Consider the following 22,838-nt stretch of genomic DNA (forward strand, 5'->3'; position numbering starts at 1 on the left):
GGCGACTTATATAGTCGCCGGCGTGACGTCATCAGCCGGCGCGAGCGCTGATTGCCTCGCGTCGGCGCCAATCTTTTGAACGGCCGGGCGCGAGCCGCGATTGGCTCGCATATCCGGCCGCTGATTGGCCAGCGGGGAAAGATGAGCCCTAAATTGGCTCATCCTTCTTCCGCGGACGGGACCTGCAGAAAAGAAGCCACGATACTCACCGCTGGATCGATGGACGGGTGAGTAACCTCCTTCTTCTTTCTTCACACTCTTGCTGGGCACAGGAAACAAAAACATCTTCAGCCCCTCCAGGGGCGCAACGACGCCAGAAGTCTTCACCCTCTTCACGGGCACCGGGCACATCTCTACAATGTCATCTGATCTTATTTATAGGAAAACACACAAAGACCACCTGGCAACATTTAAGAACAAGGTGGATATCTACATTTTCTGCTAATCAATAACATAGAAATAAGTGCAAACTGTTCCAGAATAAATCTATAAGTGAGAATTTCACAAACAATGTTCATCCAAATCTCATTCTTATGGTCCATGGTGACAGATAGATCTTGTCACAAACAGCTTGGCCTGAAGAATGGTATACATTCATCATACTGGTGCACCATCATTGTGGTTACCCCAGCAACTGATTGATCTGGCTATTGATAATTTCTGCTTTGTACATAATTTTGCTATTGTGTTATACTTTGTATCTAATTATGTAATAAAGATACAGTTGTACTTTTGTACACTTTCTGCCTATGTGATCCATGAAGCCCTAGGTTCCTTGCATTACTTTGTGAGGCTAGCCTCTAGCATTCTGGTATCCTAACAAAATCTTTGAAAAATTTGTCATATAGGATGTTCAATACATATATAACACCAAAAAATTCATATACCTAAATGCAACCTCACCAAAAAGAGGCAAAATCACTTAAATTACTTAAAAAGAACAATAAATATGTAATATTTATGAAGGTTTAGTAGAATGTGTCACTGGTGATAATTGTAAATAATTAGTAACCATATATTTATAAATTACGCATCATTGTAAAAAAATCTATTTTAATTGTATATCAATGTCCCTGGAAGAGAGGAGGAAGGAAATCCCCTGGCATGTCTCTTTTCTCATGTGATGAAGACCTTGAGTAAAATACCATATAAATATAACACACAATAATATATAAATTATAAAACTACAGAGCAACATTATTTCCAGAAATGTCAGTAAAAAGAGGGGAGCATCTTCTTTCCAAGGTAATTTATTTTCTCTAAATATTACAACAAATTAATTTTAATAAAATTGCAGATTCATAGTGAAAAGTAATATACTACTGTGATATTTGTAAATATATATTAAATTAATACATTGCAATTTATTTATTTTTATTGTATAATGTATAAATTAAAATAAAACTAGAATTATTAATTAAAAAGTGAATTGTCTACAATGCATCAATTATATAATAATAATAATAATAATAATAATAATAATAACAACAATAGTAACACTAATAATATAAATAATAACAATAAAAATAGTGACATCAATACTACTGCTATTACTACTATTTAGTACTTGTATTATTATATTTTGAATCATAAAACTAATCTTTACCAGCATCTAAAAATCATGTCAGCTAGCCAGAAAATAAACCTACAATATAAAAATGTTAAAACTTACTGCCTTTGTGGCACTTTCACTGGAGTTTCCTATAGCTTTCATAAATAAATTTAACAAAATATTTCTAAAATTCAACTGATAAAGTTTGATTTAAAACATTAAACATTTAACACAAAATTAAAGTTACATAAAGTTCCATTTCTTCAATCTCTTAACAGTCATCAGCCCATATATTTGGAATGATAAATTTTGAACAGTAATTATGCTAATGCATCTCTCCCCACTGTTTCACACAAATATAACTTGCTGTGGAATACATTGTGAATTTTTATTTCCCCTTTGGTTAAAGATCAGCCATAAAAGTTTAATGTTACTGACAGCCTATGTAAGTATCTGTATTTTCTTTTGTTCTTTATTAATTCCCTATTAAATGGTAACATGATTCAAATACACCCACATATATCACTTTCTTTTAATAAAATTGTACAAAAGTGAAATGTTATATTGTTGGTTCAACAACCCTTGTCACCTTTGTGGTAAAGTTGAATATCTAAACTCTGATATATAACCCAAAGCTTCACATTAAAGTCTCAATTTAATTCAACAACAAAAAATGATATACATATTCATTTAACTCAAAGATCACCCATCTAAAGATGTTTAAAAGAAGTGAAAGAGAATGCTAGTATCTGGCTTACACATAGAGGTAGATGAAAGATTTTAATTCAAAGCAATTCTTGAAATGACACATATACGACAACTTTTTCAACTATTTTGCCATTTCTTTTAACTTATCAGTACTTTTCAGTATCTACATATAGCAATATACACAATACAGATAATGTGATATATATCGATCTGTGAAAAGTGCATATATAAAAAAAACATTTTGTAAACATAATTCATAAATAACATTTCCCATATTATTGTGCAAAGTGCATACATGCTCTTTTTTAAAAATCCAATAGAACTAAAGCTAATAGTATACTGTATTAATCATCTAGAAAATAAGCACATATATGGATATGTTCTTAAAGATAACACTTATAATAACATAGATATAATAAAAAATAGGAAAAGTAAAAGGGCTTGACTAAATAAACAGAACACCAGGTAGAAAGGGTTAAGGATAAAGATGTATCAATTTTTTTTTTAAATGGACATACATGATATTTTTTTAACATTCACATAGCTCCACACTAACAATAATTATGATAACAAACTGTATTTTTCTGAAATAGAACAAGGCTTTCTTTAGACAAAAAGGTGAGTAATAATAAATCCTTCATATAAACCAATCGGAATATCTTAGTGCAATAATGCATTTCATGTGCTAATTTTAATAATTATTCACTTCTTCTTTAATTTGCTGTTACATGTTCAATGCCTTTAATTCTAAGGTTTCTGGAATTTGCATTATGAAATGCTTTAAAATGACGACGTGCACTATGCTTAACAAAATCATTTTTTATGTTTTGGAAATGCTCGAGTTTTATAAGTAAGAGGATTATATATTAGTTTTCCTATATACTTCTCTCCATAACTGTATTTATGCGGTGTGGTAATGAGATACCTATTTCTCAAAGTTACCCCAAGCTAAAAGTTGAAATCCTTTCCCTCTCGTTTCAATAGTTATTAATAATTGTGTAAATAATACATTTGTTTTATATCCTTTTTTTGAACATATCCCACAAATAAAATAAAATTATGATTTAAACTATGTTTTCTTGTTGAAGAATGACCACATGTTGAACAATCAAACAATTACTGATGGGTTTCAGATTGTAGCATTTTCTACTGATACTACCAGGCAGCCTGTTTTGTTCACTGTCTTCCTATTGATGTACTTGACTGGAGTTCTAGAGAATGCTGTAATACTTACACTGATATTGCTTGACAAGCACTTACATACTCCCATGTACATATTTCTATGGAATCTATCAGCTGTGGATATCTGTTACCTGAATGTTACCCTCCCAAAACTAATGGATATTCTGCTTACTGGGGATAACTACATATCCTTTGTTCAGTGCTTCACTCAGATGTATTTTTACAATTCCATTTGCAGCACAGAAATTGTTTTGCTATCAGTTATGGCTTATGATCGGTATGTTGCTATTTGTAACCCTTTACGTTATCACCTAATCATGAACAAGAAAAAAATTGTCCTGCTCTTGTGTGTAATCTGGGGGTCTGGGAGCTTAAATTCTTTACCTATTACAAGTTTTGCGTCACATCTATCATTTTGTCATTCACACACGATTCGCCACTTCTACTGTGATTGTAAAGCTGTATCAAAAATTGCTTGTTCTGTGCAGTTTTTTAATGAAGTTATGTATATAGTAGCTTGGATTTCTGTACCTGTTCCTTTCCTGCTAAGTTTCTTATCATATGTAAAAATAGTTAAGAGTATCTTACACATTAGGTCAGCAGACAGTAGAAAAAAATGTTTCTCCACCTGTACATCTCACCTCACTGTCCTCACCTTATTTTATGGTACTATAATGTGTGTGTATATGGCACCATTCTCAGGGAATTCAGAAATACTCGATCAGGTACTCTCAGTGTTGTATACTACAGTGACCCCCATGCTGAACCCTTTAATATACAGCCTACAAAATAAAGATGTAGCCAGAGCTCTGTCTCAGAATTTGGTAAAAAAAATAATAATAAAATCCTTGAATTAAACTATATTTTGAGGCTGAAAACATAGGTTGCCATGCGCTTAGGTATATTATGCTTAATTCTTGATGTTTAGCTTCAGACAGTAGGCAGCATTTATACCTAAACCCTGCTGCTCCACAGAAAACTCACATGATTAACTGGATAGAACCTATAATGTGTGATTCTCCATAAATGAAAGACATTTTGGATACAACTTGCTAAAGCATCACCTAAAGTTTATGAAAGGATAATTACTTTTGATATTGAAATTACCCAGTTTCATCATAACAAAGATTCCTAAGGCGATGTACATACTACAGGGTTTTCAGCCAACTATCGGGCCAATCACCTGTTAAACGACCGTTCGGCCAATATCACATCAGTGTGTACACTGCAATGATGAAAGATTATCATTCCAAAGTACATCATATAATTTCATTTGATTTTTAAACCAAACTAAAAATCTTGTTCAACGATAGAAGGATGTCATTCCAATCCTGCAGTGTGTATACACTCATGACCATCATTGTCCATAGATCTCTATGGAGTGTGCAGAGTCACAATCTTTTCAGCTGATGGTTATGACAGATGAAGAGCACAGATCTGAAGGTAAAATGTGTTTAGTGTGTACACATGAATCGACACGCTGATCTGCACTATTTTTCCAGTCGTTGGTAAAATCATTAGCGATATCGCATCGGGAGACAATACTAGAAAGAAAATAAATCTAGTTATTGGAAAGAAAAAATGTATGTGGTTAAAAGTTATTTTTAGAAGGCATAGATTAAAGAGAGTATAGTGTTTTATTTATTAAAAAAACTGATTGTAGTTTGACTAACAGGATAACATTTATATATTTGAGCAGTCTGTTCAAAATACATCTGAATTAGACAATTTTATAAAATGATTTATAGCTTAAGTAAATTTATTACTATTATTATTACTATTACTATTATTATTATTATGATTATTACTATTATGATTATTACTATTATTATTATTATTATTATTATTATTATTATTATTTTTATTAGTATTATTATTGCAAAAGTATAGATTAACAGGTAGTTGAAAGAAGGTATTTTTTCTGGGTTCATATTGACATTGACATGGTAATCATTGGTATTTAGGACTAATGGGTGTTATGGTGGATCTGTTTAATTCTTTGGCGTTACAAAATCTTGCATGTTTATTCAGTTATAATGGCACATATTTATTATGTTAGCCACAGGAAGAGTAATGACATGGAACAGCTTCATCATAAAATTAAAAATTGTGGATTCAGAGGAATACTGCTTGTGGCAGAATGAGTTGTAAAGTACACATTACAGGCCTGAATCATCTTCGAACAGTCCTGATTATGTGCCGTATTTTGAGTGAAATTGCTCTGTGCATGTTCAGAAACAGACCTTACATCAGTGAACGCAAGTACAAGTGAATACAATTCAAAAGCAAATGACACTTCTGACAGCCTACAATTTGAGGGGTGGAACAAGAGAGGGTAGGAGCATATGTATGCAGGCAATGTACAGTAAGGGCATGTCAGGGTCGAGAGCACACACTCAAGCACTGGGCACCTCTCAGTTACGTAATTTTTGGCCATATCACTTTCACCAGCTACAGGGCAGATGTAAGTGCCTATTGATAGTGATGATGGACACGTATGCATTTGATGTACAGTAGGCATGACTAAAATCCTGATATACAGTATGTATTTCAAGTAAAAAAAAAAATAGAATGTTTTTTTTCTTAATTTTTATTAATGATTAAGAGGTGTTAATGTATTTAATATTTTTTTCCCATGCATTCTGATGGGACTTTATATTGCACATATGTATTGTGTGTATTCTGCAGTGTGCTGTTTGTCTGCATATAACAAGTAATATATAGCCAGAGCATACTTATACCCGTATTCAAATGGAAATGTTTCTTGAGATCCGCTTGTACTTGAATAATGGCAGATGTGTGTGCAATTTCCGTCAGATTTAAAAAAAAACGCAAGTTGCGTTCACTTTTCATTCCTTGATGAATCAGGCCCTACATGTTCTTTGGTAATAGCTGCTAGGGAATTTTAGTGATTTGCACAGATACAAGAGCAAGTAGACCATTTGCAGGAGTTTTTGCTAGGGATATGACAAGAACACTTCCAGGAGAAAAATATATTTAGCCTCATTTCCCAATCGGAAACATGCTATAGTTAAGTATCTATGTATTCAAAGAATATGGAACACTTAAGACACTCTTTCTAAAACTGTACACATTGTCCAGTGTCAATTGATTAAAAGTGAACTCCCTAAAATGTCTGACAAGAATTGATACTGATATTTGCTTTACAGTGTGGGTTAGATACGTTGCATGACAAGCTAAATTATGTATGATATTTAACAATTCAACTAAAAATGTATCCCAGGCTATTCTACATATGACCAGGGACAAATCATCTACTTAATCATCTCCTGGTATTCATGGTTTTTGAGCTCTCTTTTCTCAAACTTAGACTTTAGCAATCTTTCTTCTAGCAACTCAGTTTCACTTCTTCAAGAGGATATGATACACAAGGAAGATCTGCATCTGAAGACAATACACTTGTGTCTCCAAAAATGTTTGAAAGGAAGAGGGAGCTACTTTCAGTGAGATATTTGGTGTAGCTAGGTTTCTGACTTTTAGCAAAGTAAGCTAATCATATGTGTAATTGGAAATATAGATTATTGTAATATACAGCTTCAAGTGTCACTAAATATATTGTAGACATACACCTTGTAATATCTGTTGAAAACTTGTGTTATACTAATTATTTTAATTATCAAAAAATATGCCGATTTTATGCAAATTGTGAATTTAAAATTGCGTTTTATTAAGAAGCTACTGTATGTTGTGTCATGTGCATTGTATGTGATACCCTTAAGGTTTCTGAGTTAGCATTCTCTGTAATATTTAAAAGTATTTATACTGTACAAATATACAATGAGTTTCTAGTTTCAGATGAAAGGGAAGGAAGGAAAGAACAGACTTCACCCCATATGTCTTGCTGTCAACTTTCTTTGGAAATACAATCTGCAAAGGGGGTGCTCTTGTGTTGTTGGAAGTAATAAATAGTCCAGGCTTCCAACAGATCAGATAAAATTGGAATTAAAATGAATATTTATAAATCAAAAGGTCTAAACACACTTACAAATCATTGTTGTTAATATATTTGTTTTCATTTAGCTGAAGAAATTGTGTCACAAGATTTCCAATTGATCTCCTGGACCTGTTTGTTGAAAACTAAATTCTCCCCAAAAATATTTAATATGTTTTAGAGTAGAGTGATGTGTATTGCCTCTCTTTATTTGTATGGAATATTTTAGATTGTTAGAAAAAAGCAAACATTGCTCATTGAATTCTTCTGAGTGATGGTATTTTTCTCCAAAAGTTCACCCCAGGCTTAGTATTATTATTTATTATTATTATTATCGTAGATTTGTAAGGTGCCACAGTACTCTGCAGTGCTGTACAGTAGGGAAATCAGGACATACATAAAACAAGGACTTACAAGGCAGACAAAATGAATGCAGACATGAAAACAAAAAGTAGCATACTCTGCTCATTAGAGAGCTTACATTCTAAGTGGAAGAGGGCACAGATGTAACTAAAGGAGCGACTGCTGGTTAGAGTGGAGATTGGGACAGCTGTGAGGGTGTATTAGTGTGAACAGTACCGTCATGGATAAGGTAAGCTTTAATAAAGAGATTAGTTTTTAGAGAACATCTAAAGATTTGAAGGCTGTGGGAAAGTCTGATTGGGCGCGGTAGGGAATTCCATAAATGGGGAGCAGCACAGCAGAGTAATTGACTTTAGACAATAACTAAATAGATATTCACGCAGCAATGCAAGTGACAGGATTATGTTTTATTTCATTTGCAGAGTTATAATCACACTTTCACAAAAAAGGAAAAGCAAAAAATTTTCTTTAATCTACAAATGTTTTTACACTTGGCATGTAAGGAACAGCTTCCAGCCTGGTGAGGCTGATACCTGAGACCTTAAAACTGTTATACATTGTTAAAACACAAACAAACATTTATCTTGCTCATGATATAAGTCATATCTACACTTACTTGAGAGGAGCTCAGTGCTTTGCTCTTTGGTTTCAAAACCTCAAATTTAGAGTTAAGCTGATTTGTCTGACATATATTCTCTAATTATAAGCATGCTTAAGATATTAAAAAGTAATATAAATAGAGGTCTCAAGCAATTAATATTACTTTATGACTAACTTAGCTTAATAGTATTGTTAATAATAATAATAATAATAATAATAAAAAAAATAAAGGATTTCCATTAAAAATAGTGCAAAAACAAAGCAAAAATTGTTTATTCTGAAAATAATTAGTGTATAAGGTAAACAATTTAGCATTGATTCACTGCCTATAAGATGTGATAGTTATAGCTTGTAATATTAACACTTAAATAACATATACCATGTTTCCAGAATAGAGATGACTAGCCACAACCATATACTGTCATATGGTTTGAACGGGCTTATGCAACAATTTAAATCACTCAATAAAAGAAACAAGGAAAACATATAACTTCTTAATAGTAACCTTTTGAACGATTTTCTTTAGCCACATATCTAAACAAATGGTGTTGTTAGGTAAACACCAACAAATGGGAACAGCACTTTAACAAATTTCAAGTAATAAACATTCTGTAAACAAAGTCAAAGTTTTGAAGGCTAGTAGAAAGTCATGTTGACCCAGCAATCACCTAAGTTGTCAGGGGAGTGATCATGCAGGGTAGTGGCTCTTATCTTTTTAGGTGAATGGTACCCCTTTGTTTCTCAAAATGCTGTATGTTCTCTCACCCCCTTGAAAAATATTTTCAGATTTTTTTTTTATATCAGACAAACCTAAATTTATTGCAAAAGGCTATTGCATAAATAGTTGTTAAAATTTAAACATAGACTAAATTCCCAATGATTATTTTGCTGTTGCTTATTAATAAAAATGTACTTAAGGTGGGGCTCTTTTTTAGAATTAGCCACACACATGCCATCACTGGCAAGTAGGCAGTTCCTAGCCTTTGTTTTAGATTGTGATGAAAAGCTGTAATGCTACCTTTGCCAGTTGTCAAAATTACATTAACTGAGCACAACAGAAATATTCCAAGTACATTTTTTCAAACTTCATTTGAATGCATGCAGTAAAAATGATTGTCTGTTAAAAATCAAGTGTGAAAACTCGCACCCCTAGGAATGTTATCTTGCACCCAAGGGGTGCACACATTCCTGGTTAAGAACCACTGATATAAAGTTTTATTGGAGTTTCAATTTTTACACCTTCAAGTTACAGTCCGGGCAATTCCTTTTTAAGTGGATGCATCAGTTTAAGAAGTAGCTCGGATTGTGACATTCATATTCGTGAAGTTGATGGTTCTGTAGTAGATTCTGGTGGTGACAAACTTAATTTTGGCAATAATTAATTAGGAATTTTTAAAGCGTTTTAACAGTGTACTTTTTATTTTGATGTCGAACAGTGGCAGAAAAGGGGAAGCCCCATTTAAGTCTGATATTGTTCTGTCTCAAAATATATGTGAAGGGTCTGATATCTCTTATTTTGGTTTATGTAATTGGGGCAATATCTATATAAATAAAAGAAGTTTGTTTGTTGGTTGGTGAATATCTTTGACAGCCCTGCACCGATTGGGATGAAATCAATGCAAGCTGGTCCAGTTGGGTCCTGGACAGATTTTTAGGGGATTAGGGTCCCGGTCGGACCTCTCGTTGGTGTACGCTGGCCAGACATTTGACCTGGAGAGCCTGTCCTGAGCCTTTCACTATATGGATTTGAACCAAAACTTCACAGGCTAATAAATTGGATCCCACAAGATATAATAGGGGGACATCATCGCGACATCTATCAATAAAAATTTAAAGCGGCAATGTCTGGTTAAGTGTTTAAACACTTAACCTTAGGAGTCCCCACATTGCCGCTTTAAATTTCTATTGACAGACGTCGCGATGACGTCAGCCTGCAGTGCCGAACACTTCTCCAATCGAAATAACTTGCTGTCAGCATCGTGCTCCCATCGGAGATCTCCAGCGTCGGGTTGAAGGTAAGTCTGTTTCTTTCCAATCGGTTTTTCATAATTTTGGATTTTCTTTGTAGGGCTTCTCCATGGCAGAATAGTGGTAATCGTAAAAACGATTACCACCGCATTTATATTACTATTAAACAGTGAACAGCCAAATTACAGAGTTTGAGTGAGTTAATGGTCGCTTCCCTGTGATCAGTGACTATGCAGTCATTTCCTTTGACCAAATGAAGACCACAGATCTAAAGGTAAATCAAGTAAGTGTCTACACATGTATCGGCAGACAGATTGGAACTTCAGTCGTTTGCAAAATCATTAGTGATAACAAATTTGTCAAAAGCTTTTGTAGTCTGTACCCAGCCTTAGTGAACACTCCTATGACTCATCATGTCCAAAGTGCATCATCCAGCAGAATGTGGCTCAACAGTTCATTAATTGTGCCCTTTTAACTTATAGTAATCTTCCCAGAACAGTATAATTAAAGAAAACAATGGAATTTTAATGAAGAAAAAATACCTCCATAAATGCTGTATAAATGGGTTATATACCGTAATTTATATTCTTAAAAAGGCTGTAACTTTAAAAGTATGGGTGATAGAAATATTCTAAGACCAATTTTGAAATCAGAATAGAAAACATATAATACCACCTGTGATACTCTATACCAAAAATTTTGTTTATCAGTGTTATCTTTACATCAAAACATATAGGAAAACTTGTAATTGTTCCAGGAAAAAAATACTTCTTTTTTTCAGTGGCATTGTAACCTCAAAGAAAATAGGGTAAGAAACAGAGCAAAATAAAAGACCAAAAATTAATTAAAACCTAATACAGTCAAATCAGGCATATGTAACCTCAGTACTAAAACCCTTAAAATATGTCAATGTGCCTCCTAAGAAGGCCTGTCATTTACCCCAACAACATACATGTATAGCTTTGACACCTTCATAGACAGCAACAAATTCTGCAGAATATTAACACTCCAAAGATATTTAACCAAAACAGCTCTAGCCAGGAACTATGGACTAGCACCCACAGAGAAACAGCGGAACATTCAAATATACCACATCAAAACTCAATTAAACTCTTTGAGAAAATAGTCAATTGTATCTTGAATGTAAATGCAAAACATCATTGACCTAATCAACCCTCATTAAAAAGAGACTACATAACTTAAATCACTTAAAAAGGACAATAGGTGTGTAATTTTGATAATGGTGTAATATAATGTGTCACTGGAAGTCACTGAAAATATTTACTGACATAATAATATTTTCAAATTATGTATAACTTAATAAGCCTTTAAAATAAATTGGAGTCCTTGGAAGAGAGCATGAGGGAAATCCCATGGCAAGTCTGTTTTCTCAAGTGATGAAGACCTTGAAAAAAAATCATATAAATATAACACGCAATAATATGTAAATGATAACGCTATAGAGCAAAATTATTTCCTGAAGTGTCAATTAACAATGGAAGACTTCTACTGCATCTTCTTTCAAGGTATTTTATTTCCTCTAAAAATTACAGCAATGTTATAATTGAGCTAGAAATTATGTCAAGAGCAGTGTTGGCAAATGTACATGTTGTATACATTTTAATAAAAGGACAGCTACATAGTGAGAAGGAATATAATAATAATACAATATCTGTAAATATATATTACATTACTTTTAGTTTATAATTTGTAAATTAGAATCAAAGCTGGAATTATAAATAAAAATGTTAATTGTCTACACTGCATCAATTATATATAATATAAACAACCATAATAATAATAATAATAATAAAAAAAATAATAGTAACATCAATTCTACTGCTAATAATAATTATTATTACTATTATATTTTAATTAGGAAACTTTTCTTTACCAGTATTTCTTCTCCAGAAAATAAACCTACCATATAAAAATGTTAAAACACATGTGAAGCCTTTGCTCAAGTTTCCTATAGATTAACTAAATAAACATAACAAATGCTTCTAAAATTACAATTGTAAGACGTTGTCAAGTTTAATTTAAAGCATTAAAATTACACAATATCAAAGTTACATAAAATCATATATCTTTATTATGTCTTTTTTCAATCTCTATTAAAGTCAGCAGGCCATATATTTGAAACATTCATCTTGATCATTTTGTTGTAGATAACATTATGAAGTTTTCTATTTCCTCCTGAGCCATAAAAATAAAAGCTTAGTGTCACTGATAGTCTTCGTAGCTATCTCTATTATCTTTTCTCTTTTTAAAAAAAAAAAAAAAAAAGACTATAAGTCTGCTTTTTTGGGAAGGGGGGGTAATAGTTTAAGATTAACAATTATAAATTTATTTCTCACCTATCATTATGAAATAGATATGTCTAAAGATGTACTGTAAATTCATAATGGAAGATTAAATTAACAGTATTTCAGTATGTATTGTACAATCTTCCTCTAGTTAAATAAGAGATTGATAGTAGCTTGCCTGCACAGACAGTTAGACAAAGCTTTTTAGTAGAATTGCTGGTGAAAATCATCTGCTGGCATGGGTACATATCATATGAATGGAAGCATTTTGTTCCCAGTTCTAATTTGGCTCAAATTAACAAATTACACATAAATATATGTATGTAAACATGTATTACTATGTTTTTATTTGGAAACGGATATTATTGACAACTGAAAAGCACAGTTAAGATTTTCAATAAACAGGAATCTGGTCTTTTGGAGGTGACACTTAGTAGACACATTTTTAAACTATGTTGTAATTTCTTTTTAACTTGTTCTAGTTTTGATACCTACCTAAAATACATTGATTAGTCACAGCCACTATTGCCTAATTACTTCTTCTGGTCCCCACTAGCCTAATTAAACAGTACAGCTTGGAGGCTAGATCTGAACTGCAACCAATGTTTCACCTACAATACTGGAAAGGAAGATTGTTCAAATTTTTTATGGAATCCAGGAACTATCAATCTCTTTTTATCTGTAAAAAGACTGTAGGACTATAAAAGATTGTTCCAATTCTGCAATATATCAATATTCACTAATTATAAAACTGTTTTGCAATTATAGGTGTGTCAGTGGGAAAGAGTACTTCTGGCAAAATATAATTTCAACCTTTTTTTCTTTATTTTTCACTCTATTTTACTGTTTTCTTTTACAAACTTGTCGCAACTTTCAAATTATTGCGTGACAATATATATATTATTATCTAATTCATTTTCCCTTTAAATGTTTTTAGAACAAATCTTCTTTGCATTTTTTTTATAATCTCATTAATTCATTTTTTTTCCCTTTAAATCTGGGTTATATTTCAAAGTTGATGTAGCCTTGTGGAATGCCATTCTTTGAACATAATTATGATCCTATAGCATCTCCCTCTTTAAATATGTTCTGTTTTCTTTTCTTGTAAAAGATCAATGTGGTGATCATTAAAATCAATGTAAAAGATATCTGTGGCTGGATCCACCTTCCAAAGCACATAATGGTAAAAATAAGTTAATGCATGAATTTATTTACATTTTTAGGGCAGAAAGTGTATTAGGGTATTAAAATTTCTAAAGCTAGGTACACACTGGAGGTTTTCCAGCCGATTATCGTGACAATCCTCCGATAAATGACCGCTCGGCCTCATATCGCGTTAGTGTGTATAATCACACGATGAATGACAATCGTTCCGAAGTGCGGAATGTCATTTCATTTGGTTGGTCATAGTGTTTAATAATCTCGTTTAAATCACCTTCCGATCATGTAGTGTGTATGCAGTTATAATAGCGATCTCCATGAAGTTCACAGAGTCATAATCTTTTCAGCCGATGCTGACAATGAGCATGTCCTGGTGAATAAATGTAGAGAGTGCTGTAGATGGAATAGTTTGTTCTTTCATTCTGAGACTGAATATTTTGTTTCAGTGTCACAGAAGCTAACAAAATTCGTAAGGATATGTGGATAGCTATAACAAGGCGGTTTTAACCAGTGTGACAGTATCTAGTCTAAGGCAGGATGATCATAGCATGTTTGTGTAATGCTGTGACACAGGATTGAATGTTAATTAAGCATTTGATCTAACACCAGATAGGGGGAAGCCATTACCTTGATAACTGCATTGCTTTGACTTAGTGCCCACCAGGGACTCTTCCTGCCTAATGCTGGGTACATACTACAGTGCTTTCAGCAGATTATCGGGTCAATCAGATGATAAAGTACTGGTATGCCCGATATTACATAAGTGTGTACGCTATAATGAAGCCCATCGTATCCTTGAACAAGATTTTTAAACTGGAGTAAAAAGCCCGGACTAAAAAGCTTGTTCATCGCAAAAACAATGTCGTTCCAATCCTGCAGTGTGTACGTACCCACAACCAATTGCCAGACAGACAGCTGATAGTTCCTCTAACAGCGACTCCTTTCTGTTTTTTTAGCTGGTGTGACATGTGTCCATCTCTTCAATTCTGTATTATTATATTAATATGATTACATGTTTTTACCCATACCCCTTTGTATCTTCTCTTTGAAACATATTGTCAGAGTAGGAACATATATATATATATATATATATATATATATATATATATGGCAGGGTATGTGTATTGATATGTCTATTATTATTATTATTATTATAGTTGAACCTATTATGTACACTTGTGTCCACCCTGTGTCTGTACAAAAAAAAATGTTCACTGGTTTTGCCTTTATTTCAGGCCTACCTATCTAGCAAGTGCACCTAATAAACCAAATAGTTTTTTTACAATATCTTTTATTACACAATAGACAAAGTTGTACAATAGAATGAATGGTGATGATGTACGAGGTATGTCTATTAAATAACGAGACTGTGATTCCACCTAGTAAACAAAGCAGTCACAACCGGTTATAACTGCATACGCAGTAACCTTGAACCTGTCTGAACCTGCATGACAAGCTGGAACACTCTATGACGTTCAGTTGATTGTGAGTCGCCATTTAGTTTGGTTGTGTTTTCTGTAGAGTGACGAAAAAATGCTAAGTTTAAAAGCTGAACAACGTGTCAATTTGAAATTTTTAGTAAAATTGGATAACACACCAACAGAATGTTTTCAAGTGCTTACTACGACCTATGGGAATGGCTGTCTGTCTTGTGCACGTGTGTTTAGCGAGGGACGTGAGAATGTCAAAAATGATGAACACCTTAGATGACCTTGCACTTCAAGAACTGAAGAAAATGTAGAAAAAAATCAGTCAGATTGCTCTAAAAGACCGCCGACTCATTGTTCGAATAATAGCTGGCTCCGGGAACATTGACAAAGACACCATATGGAAAATTTTGGGTGAGGACCTTAATATGACGATAGTTTGTGCAAAGATGGTCCCAAGGGTTCTCACACCAAAGCAAAAAGAACATCGCAAGAAATGTTGTGTTGACATTCTGCAGCAACTTGACACAGATCCAAACCTGTTTCATAAAGTAATCACTTGTGATGAGACCTGGATCTTCCAGTACGATCCTGAGAGCAAAAGACTGGAAAACACTGTCATCACCAAGAATGAAAAAAGCCCCCCTCTCTCCCAGGGCCCCCCGACGCCCGCATGACCTAAACTGCTGTTATTTATATATATTTTTGCGGCGGGGGGGTTGCGGGCGGGTTCTGGGCTGCGCCTCTTCGTTGGTGGGGGGAGCAGGGGAGCAAAAAAAAGATATAGATATACACACCTGATTGCGGCGCCAGCGTCCCTCCTCCTTCCTCTCTGCTTTGTTAACACTGAATGACAGGCATGACGTCATCAAGTCACGCCTGTCATTCAGTGAGTAGCAGCGCAGTGAGAACCAAGAAAGAAGCAAGAAGAGAGAAGACAGAAGAGAAGAAAAGAAGGAAACTAATAGAAAGGTAAGTAAAAAAAGGGAATAAAGCTGAAAGGCACACTATGAGGAAAAAGGCGGGGCGAGAGGCACAGTAAGGAAAAAGGGGGGCGTGAGGCACAGCATGAGAAAAAAGGGGGAGAGGCACAGCGTGAGAAAAAGGGGGAGAGGCACAGCATGAGAAAAAGGGGCGAGAGAGGCACAGTAAGGAAAAAGGGGGCACGAGAGGCACAGCATGAGAGAAAAGGGGGAGAGGCACAGCGTGAGAAAAAAGAGGGAGAGGCACAGCATTAGAAAAAAGGGGGGAGAGAGGCACAGTAAGGAAAAAGGGGGGGAGGGTGGCACAGTATGAGAAAAAAGGGGGAGAGACACAGCATGAGAAAAAGGGGGAGAGGCACAGTATGAGGAAAAAGGGGGGGAGAGAGGCACAGTAAGGAAAAAGGGGGGGCGAGAGGCACAGCATGAGAAAAAGGGGGAGAGGCACAGCATGAAAAAAAGGGGGGGAGAGGCACAGGAAGAAAAAAAGGGGGAGAGAGGCACAGTAAGGAAAAAGGGGGGGAGAGGGGCACAGTAAGGAAAAAGGGGGGGGGAGAGGCACAGTAAGAAAAAAAAGGGGGGAGAGGCACAGCGTGAGAAAAAAGAGGGAGAGGCACAGCGTGAGAAAAAAGGGGAGAGAGAGGCACAGTAAGGAAAAAGGGGGTAAGAGAGGCACAGTAAGGAAAAAGGGGGGGAGAGAGGCACAGTATGAGAAAAAAGGGGGAGAGAGGCACAGCATGAGAAAAAGGGGGAGAGAGGCACAGTATGAGGGAAAAGGGGGAGAGGCACAGCATGAGAAAAAAGGGGAGAGAGGCACAGTATGAGGAAAAAGTGGGGGAGAGGCACAGATTGAGGAAAAAGGGGGAGACAGGCACAGTATGAGGAAAAAGGGGGCGAGAGAGGCACAGTATGAGGAAAAAGGGGGGGGGAGGCACAGTATGAAGAAAAAGGGGGGGGAGAGAGGCACAATAGTGGGGACTATTTAAGCTGGAGTGCTTTGGGCGCTACTGAATGTGGGGTTGAGTTTGGGGAGAATGAGGTCTCTTTATTAAATGTGCCTATGAATTATTTAATGGCAGTGACGGGTTCGGGAAATAGGTATATTTCTGAAATGTAAATACTATTAATTTATTGCTAGGGCTGTTTGTAGGGAGGGAAATAGGTTTATTTATTAAATGTGAATACTATTATTTTAATGTTGGGGCTGGAGGAAGGCCTAATTATTTATCGTGGTTTTTATTGAGAACTTCGCTGTAAATCTTAAATTAAAACCATTAGTATCTAAATACCTTAAAAATTCGTTAAAATTTTTTAAAATTAGCGAAGTCTGATACTTTACAAGTGGAATTTTTGGATCTCATTCTAATGCAACACAATGGTAGGGTCACTACAAATTTTTTTTTTAAAGAAGTGGATGCGAACAGTTATTTGCATTTCAAAAGTTGCCATTTATGTAAATGGAAGACAAATATACTGTTCTCACAATATAGTCGTATTAAGAGAAATTGTAGTGATCCCTTAGTATGTAGTGAACAGCTGGCGGTATATCAAGATAGATTTTTGGAGAGAGGCTACCCAAAAAAATTACTTGCAGGAGCTCTTAATAAAGTAGAAAATGAGGATAGATCATTGTTGTTAAATTATACCAAGAAAGAGAAAAGAAAGAATAAAGAGGGAGTTTCTTTTATAACTAGTTATAGTAACGGTGAAAGTGAAATTAAATCAGTGATTTCAAAACACTGGAATATCCTCAAAAGAGATCCCGTTCTAAGGGATATTCTACCGGACAGACCTGATACAATTTTTAGAAAGTGCCGCAATCTTAAGGACATACTAGCTCCCAGCATGCTCAAGGAGAATATAAATACCCCTTCCACTTTTTTGAGTCTGAAAGGAAGCATAAAGTGTAACCATTGTAACATATGTAGATATATGAATAAGAACAACAAAAATTTTTACAATCCCAATATGGATAGGAGTTATACCATTAATAGTCTTATGAATTGTACAACCTCATTGGTTATTTATTTGTTAGAGTGCTCTTACGGATTGAGATACGTAGGGAAAACGAAAAGAATGCTAAAGTTGCGCATTCAGGAGCACGTGAGGAATTTTAAAAAAAGACTAACTAATCATTCTGTACCTAAACATTTTGTGGATGCACATCAATCAGACCCGAATCATCTTAAGTTTTTAGCCATAGAACATGTGACTTAAGGTCCTAGGGGAGGTGATCTAATCAAAAAACTCGCACAGCGAGAAATGTATTGGATTTATACGCTGAATACTTTGTCACCATATGGATTGAATGAGGGATTTGAAGTTGCTCCCTTTTTATGATTTTTACAATTTTAAGGTTTCATTATGTTATATTGTCTTTTATTATACATGTTAATATATTGTTGTAATTTTATTGTTGGCATATGTTGAGTGGACGGTGAGGTACCGTCGTTGCGCCTAGTGCAGTTATCATTAGTTGTCACAATAAGATGGAGATAGATACCTTGCAGATGAATGTTACACATTTTATATTATGGGCCTTCATTTGGTGCCGTCGGGTGGCGCTATATTGACATTAGAAGGAGCCAAGCGATTCGCTACTAATTCCATTTGGACATGCGCAGTATGATTGGCTATTGCCGTATTTGAGCATTGCACGAGGGCAACGTCTTTGATTTATTGCATGGTTATATGCATATGAGATGCAGCTTATGAGATGTTTCATCATGTTGTAAAGGCTATATCTGAGTAGCCTGATATAGGGCATTTTGTATGTGTAAATACGTATGGATTTCTTTTTTTGACTGGCACATACGCAATGAGTCAGTTTCCGGGTTGAGGTGCGCACGCGCAAAATGGCGCGGCACACTATTTTTACAACTGCTGCTATGAGGTTAAGTATTGTTCTATTTTTCTCCTGATGAAGTCTGTGCAAACAGACAAAACGCGTTGAGAATTTGTTGCTGTTATCTCCAATACATGGGAGATGATTCATTTGATCGCTACATGATTTATAAGTGACTACATGTTTTATTATTAAAGTGTACTTTTGATATTACATCTACGGTCCCTTGTGTGTTCTACTTCCTGAGGCTGATAGCTGTGTATCCAGTCATGTGACCTGTTTTTGACCAGCTGCGTGATATCTGCATAGACAAGCTGAAAAGTTCTGATTTTTGGTACGCATATATCTGCACAAGTGTGTCCTGGGTGTCTTTTTACATCACATGGAAGTTCTGCAAGTTTGGTTATAGTGATTGTATTTAAAGACAAGCTGCAATTTATATATCTGGTACACATACACCCTCATTATTGTAATCGGGTGATGCACTAAAATATATGGTTTCTGGTTTCCTCTTCACTGGTATCTTGGTCCTATTGTGGATTTCTGCGTGATCCCAATTTATGTCAATATACTACACTATTGTGCGCCTCCTCCTCCGTCTTTCTTTTTATATATATATATATATATATATATATATATATATATATATATATATATATATATATATATATATTTACATATATAGTCAAAATTGTTGTTATATTATCAATGTTTATTTTTTATGTTAGTTTTAATCTGCGGTATCATTGCTAGTTTTAATGTGCATTATCAAGGGTATTTTTAATGTGCGGTATCATTGCTAGTCTTAGCGTGCGGTATCATTGCTAGTTTTAATGGGCATTATTAATGGTGTTTTTAATGTACAGTATCATTGCTAGTTTTAGCGTGCGGTATCATTGCTAGTTTTAGTGTACGTTATCAATGGTATTTTTAATGTGCGCTATCATTGCTAGTTTTAATCTGTGGTGTCAATACTGATTTTAATGTGGTGTTTTGATGATTGTTTTAATGTACATTATTTTAGTTTGTAGAAGCAATGATTTTTCTTATCCAGACAACCTGGGCGAGCCCTCTGGGAGAGCTGTAAGTGTCATACTGTGGGCTGTAGGTGAAGTAATGCAGGATGTGTCACTATGCCCTTAATTTTAGATCTTAGGGGCCCCCCTGTCTTAAGTGCCCCGGGCCTCCCAAAGCCTTAATCAAACTCTGAGCAATGCACATTTTTTTTTCGATATCAAGGGTGTAATTTTGGAAGAATGGGTTTCACAAGGCACAACAGTTAATCAGCATTATTATAAGGAAGTTTTGCAAAAGCAGAGAGAAAGAGTAAGAAAGAATTGGCCGCAATTGTGGAAAAATGGTTTCTTTCTTCACCAGGACAATACGCCTGCTCACACAGCACTTTCTGTGAAGCAATTTTTTAACCGACAAACACATTACTACACTTGAACATGCTCCATATTCGCCCGATTTAGCACCTTGCGATTTTTATCTTTTCCCAAAAGTTAAGTCAGTGCTTAAAGGGACACATTTTGAGTCAATTGATGCTGCAAAGAAGAAAAACGGCAGATATGTTGAAACAAATGACAGAAATTGATTTGCTCCATGCCTTCAACCAGTGGAAAACAAGTCTACAGCTATGTAGTAGTGCAAATGGGGAGTATATTGAAGGGGACAAACATTAAATTTGTAAAACCAATAAATAAAGGTGAGTTATTTAATCAGTCTCAATATTTAATAGACATACCTCGTATTTCCTTTTCTGGAATCTTTATTTGTGGGTGTTGTGAGCACTGAGGTTCAGCCTTTTATTTAAATTTATTTAGCAGCACAATCTTTTGAGACAATGTTACGACAGACAAAAATCACAGCCCGGATGCTAAATTGTGTAAAAATCGTTTAACACATGTATAGTGTGTGCGCATGAATCGGCATGCTGATTGGAACTTCAGTCGTTGGTAAAATCATTATAGATAACAAATCTGTTGAAAATTTTTGAAGTGTATACCCAGCCTAAGAAAATGCTAATAGCAGAAACTGTAATGATGATAAGCACTATAGTTATTTGGGAATCACATATTATTGCAAATTGTGCTTAAATCACAATTTTAGACAACCCATTCTTCCCTGATCCCAGGGCTGTTCCCTGATATCACCCATAAACTTGTAATATCGTTGTGTTGAAAGATCTCCTGACTAACCAAGGAAAAAACTAACTGCACATGAGCATAAAATATTTGTTCATTGGCCCAGTCAAATCTAGTCCTGATTGGTTGGCTCAGGACAGTCTATTCCCTCTCCCAAACTATTTAGTGTGTTAAAGTGTATTTTGTTAACTGACCTGAGTCTGACCTAGGCAAGTGTCAATGGTCTTGTGAAAGTAGCCAGGCCCAGATAAATCGCTGAGTAGTTTGTATGCAGAGGAGTTAGACTTAGCCAAGCTAAACGACGAGCAGAGGTGAGACGTCAAGGTCCTGTTGACATTCCAATTGCTCATTTCAGCTCATTTTGAAAACCCTGTGACATTTGGTAATCAATCTGTCTTTATTGACAGCTAAATTCCTAAGGTGTGGGGTGAAGAGCCAATAAGAAATGATTTAAAATCTTCTGCCTTAGATATCAGCTTGTGCATTTCATGAGGGGTCTATCAAGACTGAAATGTCCCATACTTTTCAATTGTGTTCCTTCACACACAGCCAGTCTACCTCGTAAGTAGATTTTATTTCCTATTTTATATTATGAAACTCTTTTGTGCAACATATTGTATGTTTTTGTTATTATTTTTTGTAAATAAGCCTTGGAAATATTTTTCAGATTAAAAATATTTAATCTAGCGTATTTCTCCGTGATTATTTGTGAATTTACGAAGCCCAGGGAGGCTCATGCTACATGTGTATGTGACTTAAGTTTGAAACATTAATAAGTTTTTCTGGTGAATGTAAGGACACCATAATAAGTACAATGAACGCTACTTTAATTGAAGAGCGTGCTACATTCTTTCAAGAAGCCTTTATTTGCTAAACTCCTAAGATTTACAAATAAGAGCTACCAGTCTCATCCTTCCTCTGACAGTTCTGTGTTGCACCCAATGCCCTGAGTCAAGGCTTTGTCTGCTACCCTGCACTTATGCTAAAAAAAAGGGTCAGGAGGAACCAGCCACAGTGACCAGTAAAGAGATGTTACAACAACTACACTCAACACCTAAAAATAAGCAGCATAAGTAAGCAATTCCAGGTGCTTGTGAGGAGCGTGGGAAGGGATGCAACTACTCTGATGTGCAATTGGTACTTAAAGTAGGGAACTAGAAGGTAATGGAAGAAAGTTGAACCAGAATATTGGTGGAAACAAGCAATAGGAGATGTCTCCCTTATTGTTATAGACAATAGCTGTTTCTTCACTAGATTGAAATAAAAGACTTTAGGAAAAGTCCCCATGGTCAGATATTTGGTTCCACATTATTGGTCCCAGATGACAGGAAAAATTTAAGCCTCACACTTGATTCCTTTCCAAGCCTTCTTCTGAATAATGGCAAATACGTTCCATCATTGGAAGGATGTGTGTGGCTTGATATCTACCGAGTTTTTTAATTTACGGTACAATCCGCCAAGGAATCTAAAGGGGAAATAGCTCTATAAGCAAGCTGGTTGAAAATGGTGCTTTCAATATATTACAGTATTCACCTGCACATACATACGTAGCGCTACATGATCTATAAAGTCAGACATAACTTAATACATTGAAATAAATAGCAAATAGCACATTACTGTGAGTATGTGGTGTGGAAATTAGATGTC

At 35.0% G+C, this 22,838-nt stretch overlaps 1 protein-coding gene across 1 annotated transcript; it reads left to right on the top strand.

Annotated features, from left to right (window-relative positions):
* The first annotated feature begins 3,357 nt into the window (after positions 1-3,357).
* LOC142150686 (olfactory receptor 1500-like) lies at positions 3,358-4,299 on the top strand. The gene has a single exon (XM_075205881.1). It carries the CDS (start codon positions 3,358-3,360, stop codon positions 4,297-4,299), a length of 942 nt encoding a protein of 313 aa, XP_075061982.1.
* The last annotated feature ends 18,539 nt before the right edge of the window (positions 4,300-22,838 follow it).

This window comes from Mixophyes fleayi, chromosome 4, assembly GCF_038048845.1.
Source record: "Mixophyes fleayi isolate aMixFle1 chromosome 4, aMixFle1.hap1, whole genome shotgun sequence".
Classification (NCBI taxonomy): Eukaryota; Metazoa; Chordata; class Amphibia; order Anura; family Limnodynastidae; genus Mixophyes; species Mixophyes fleayi.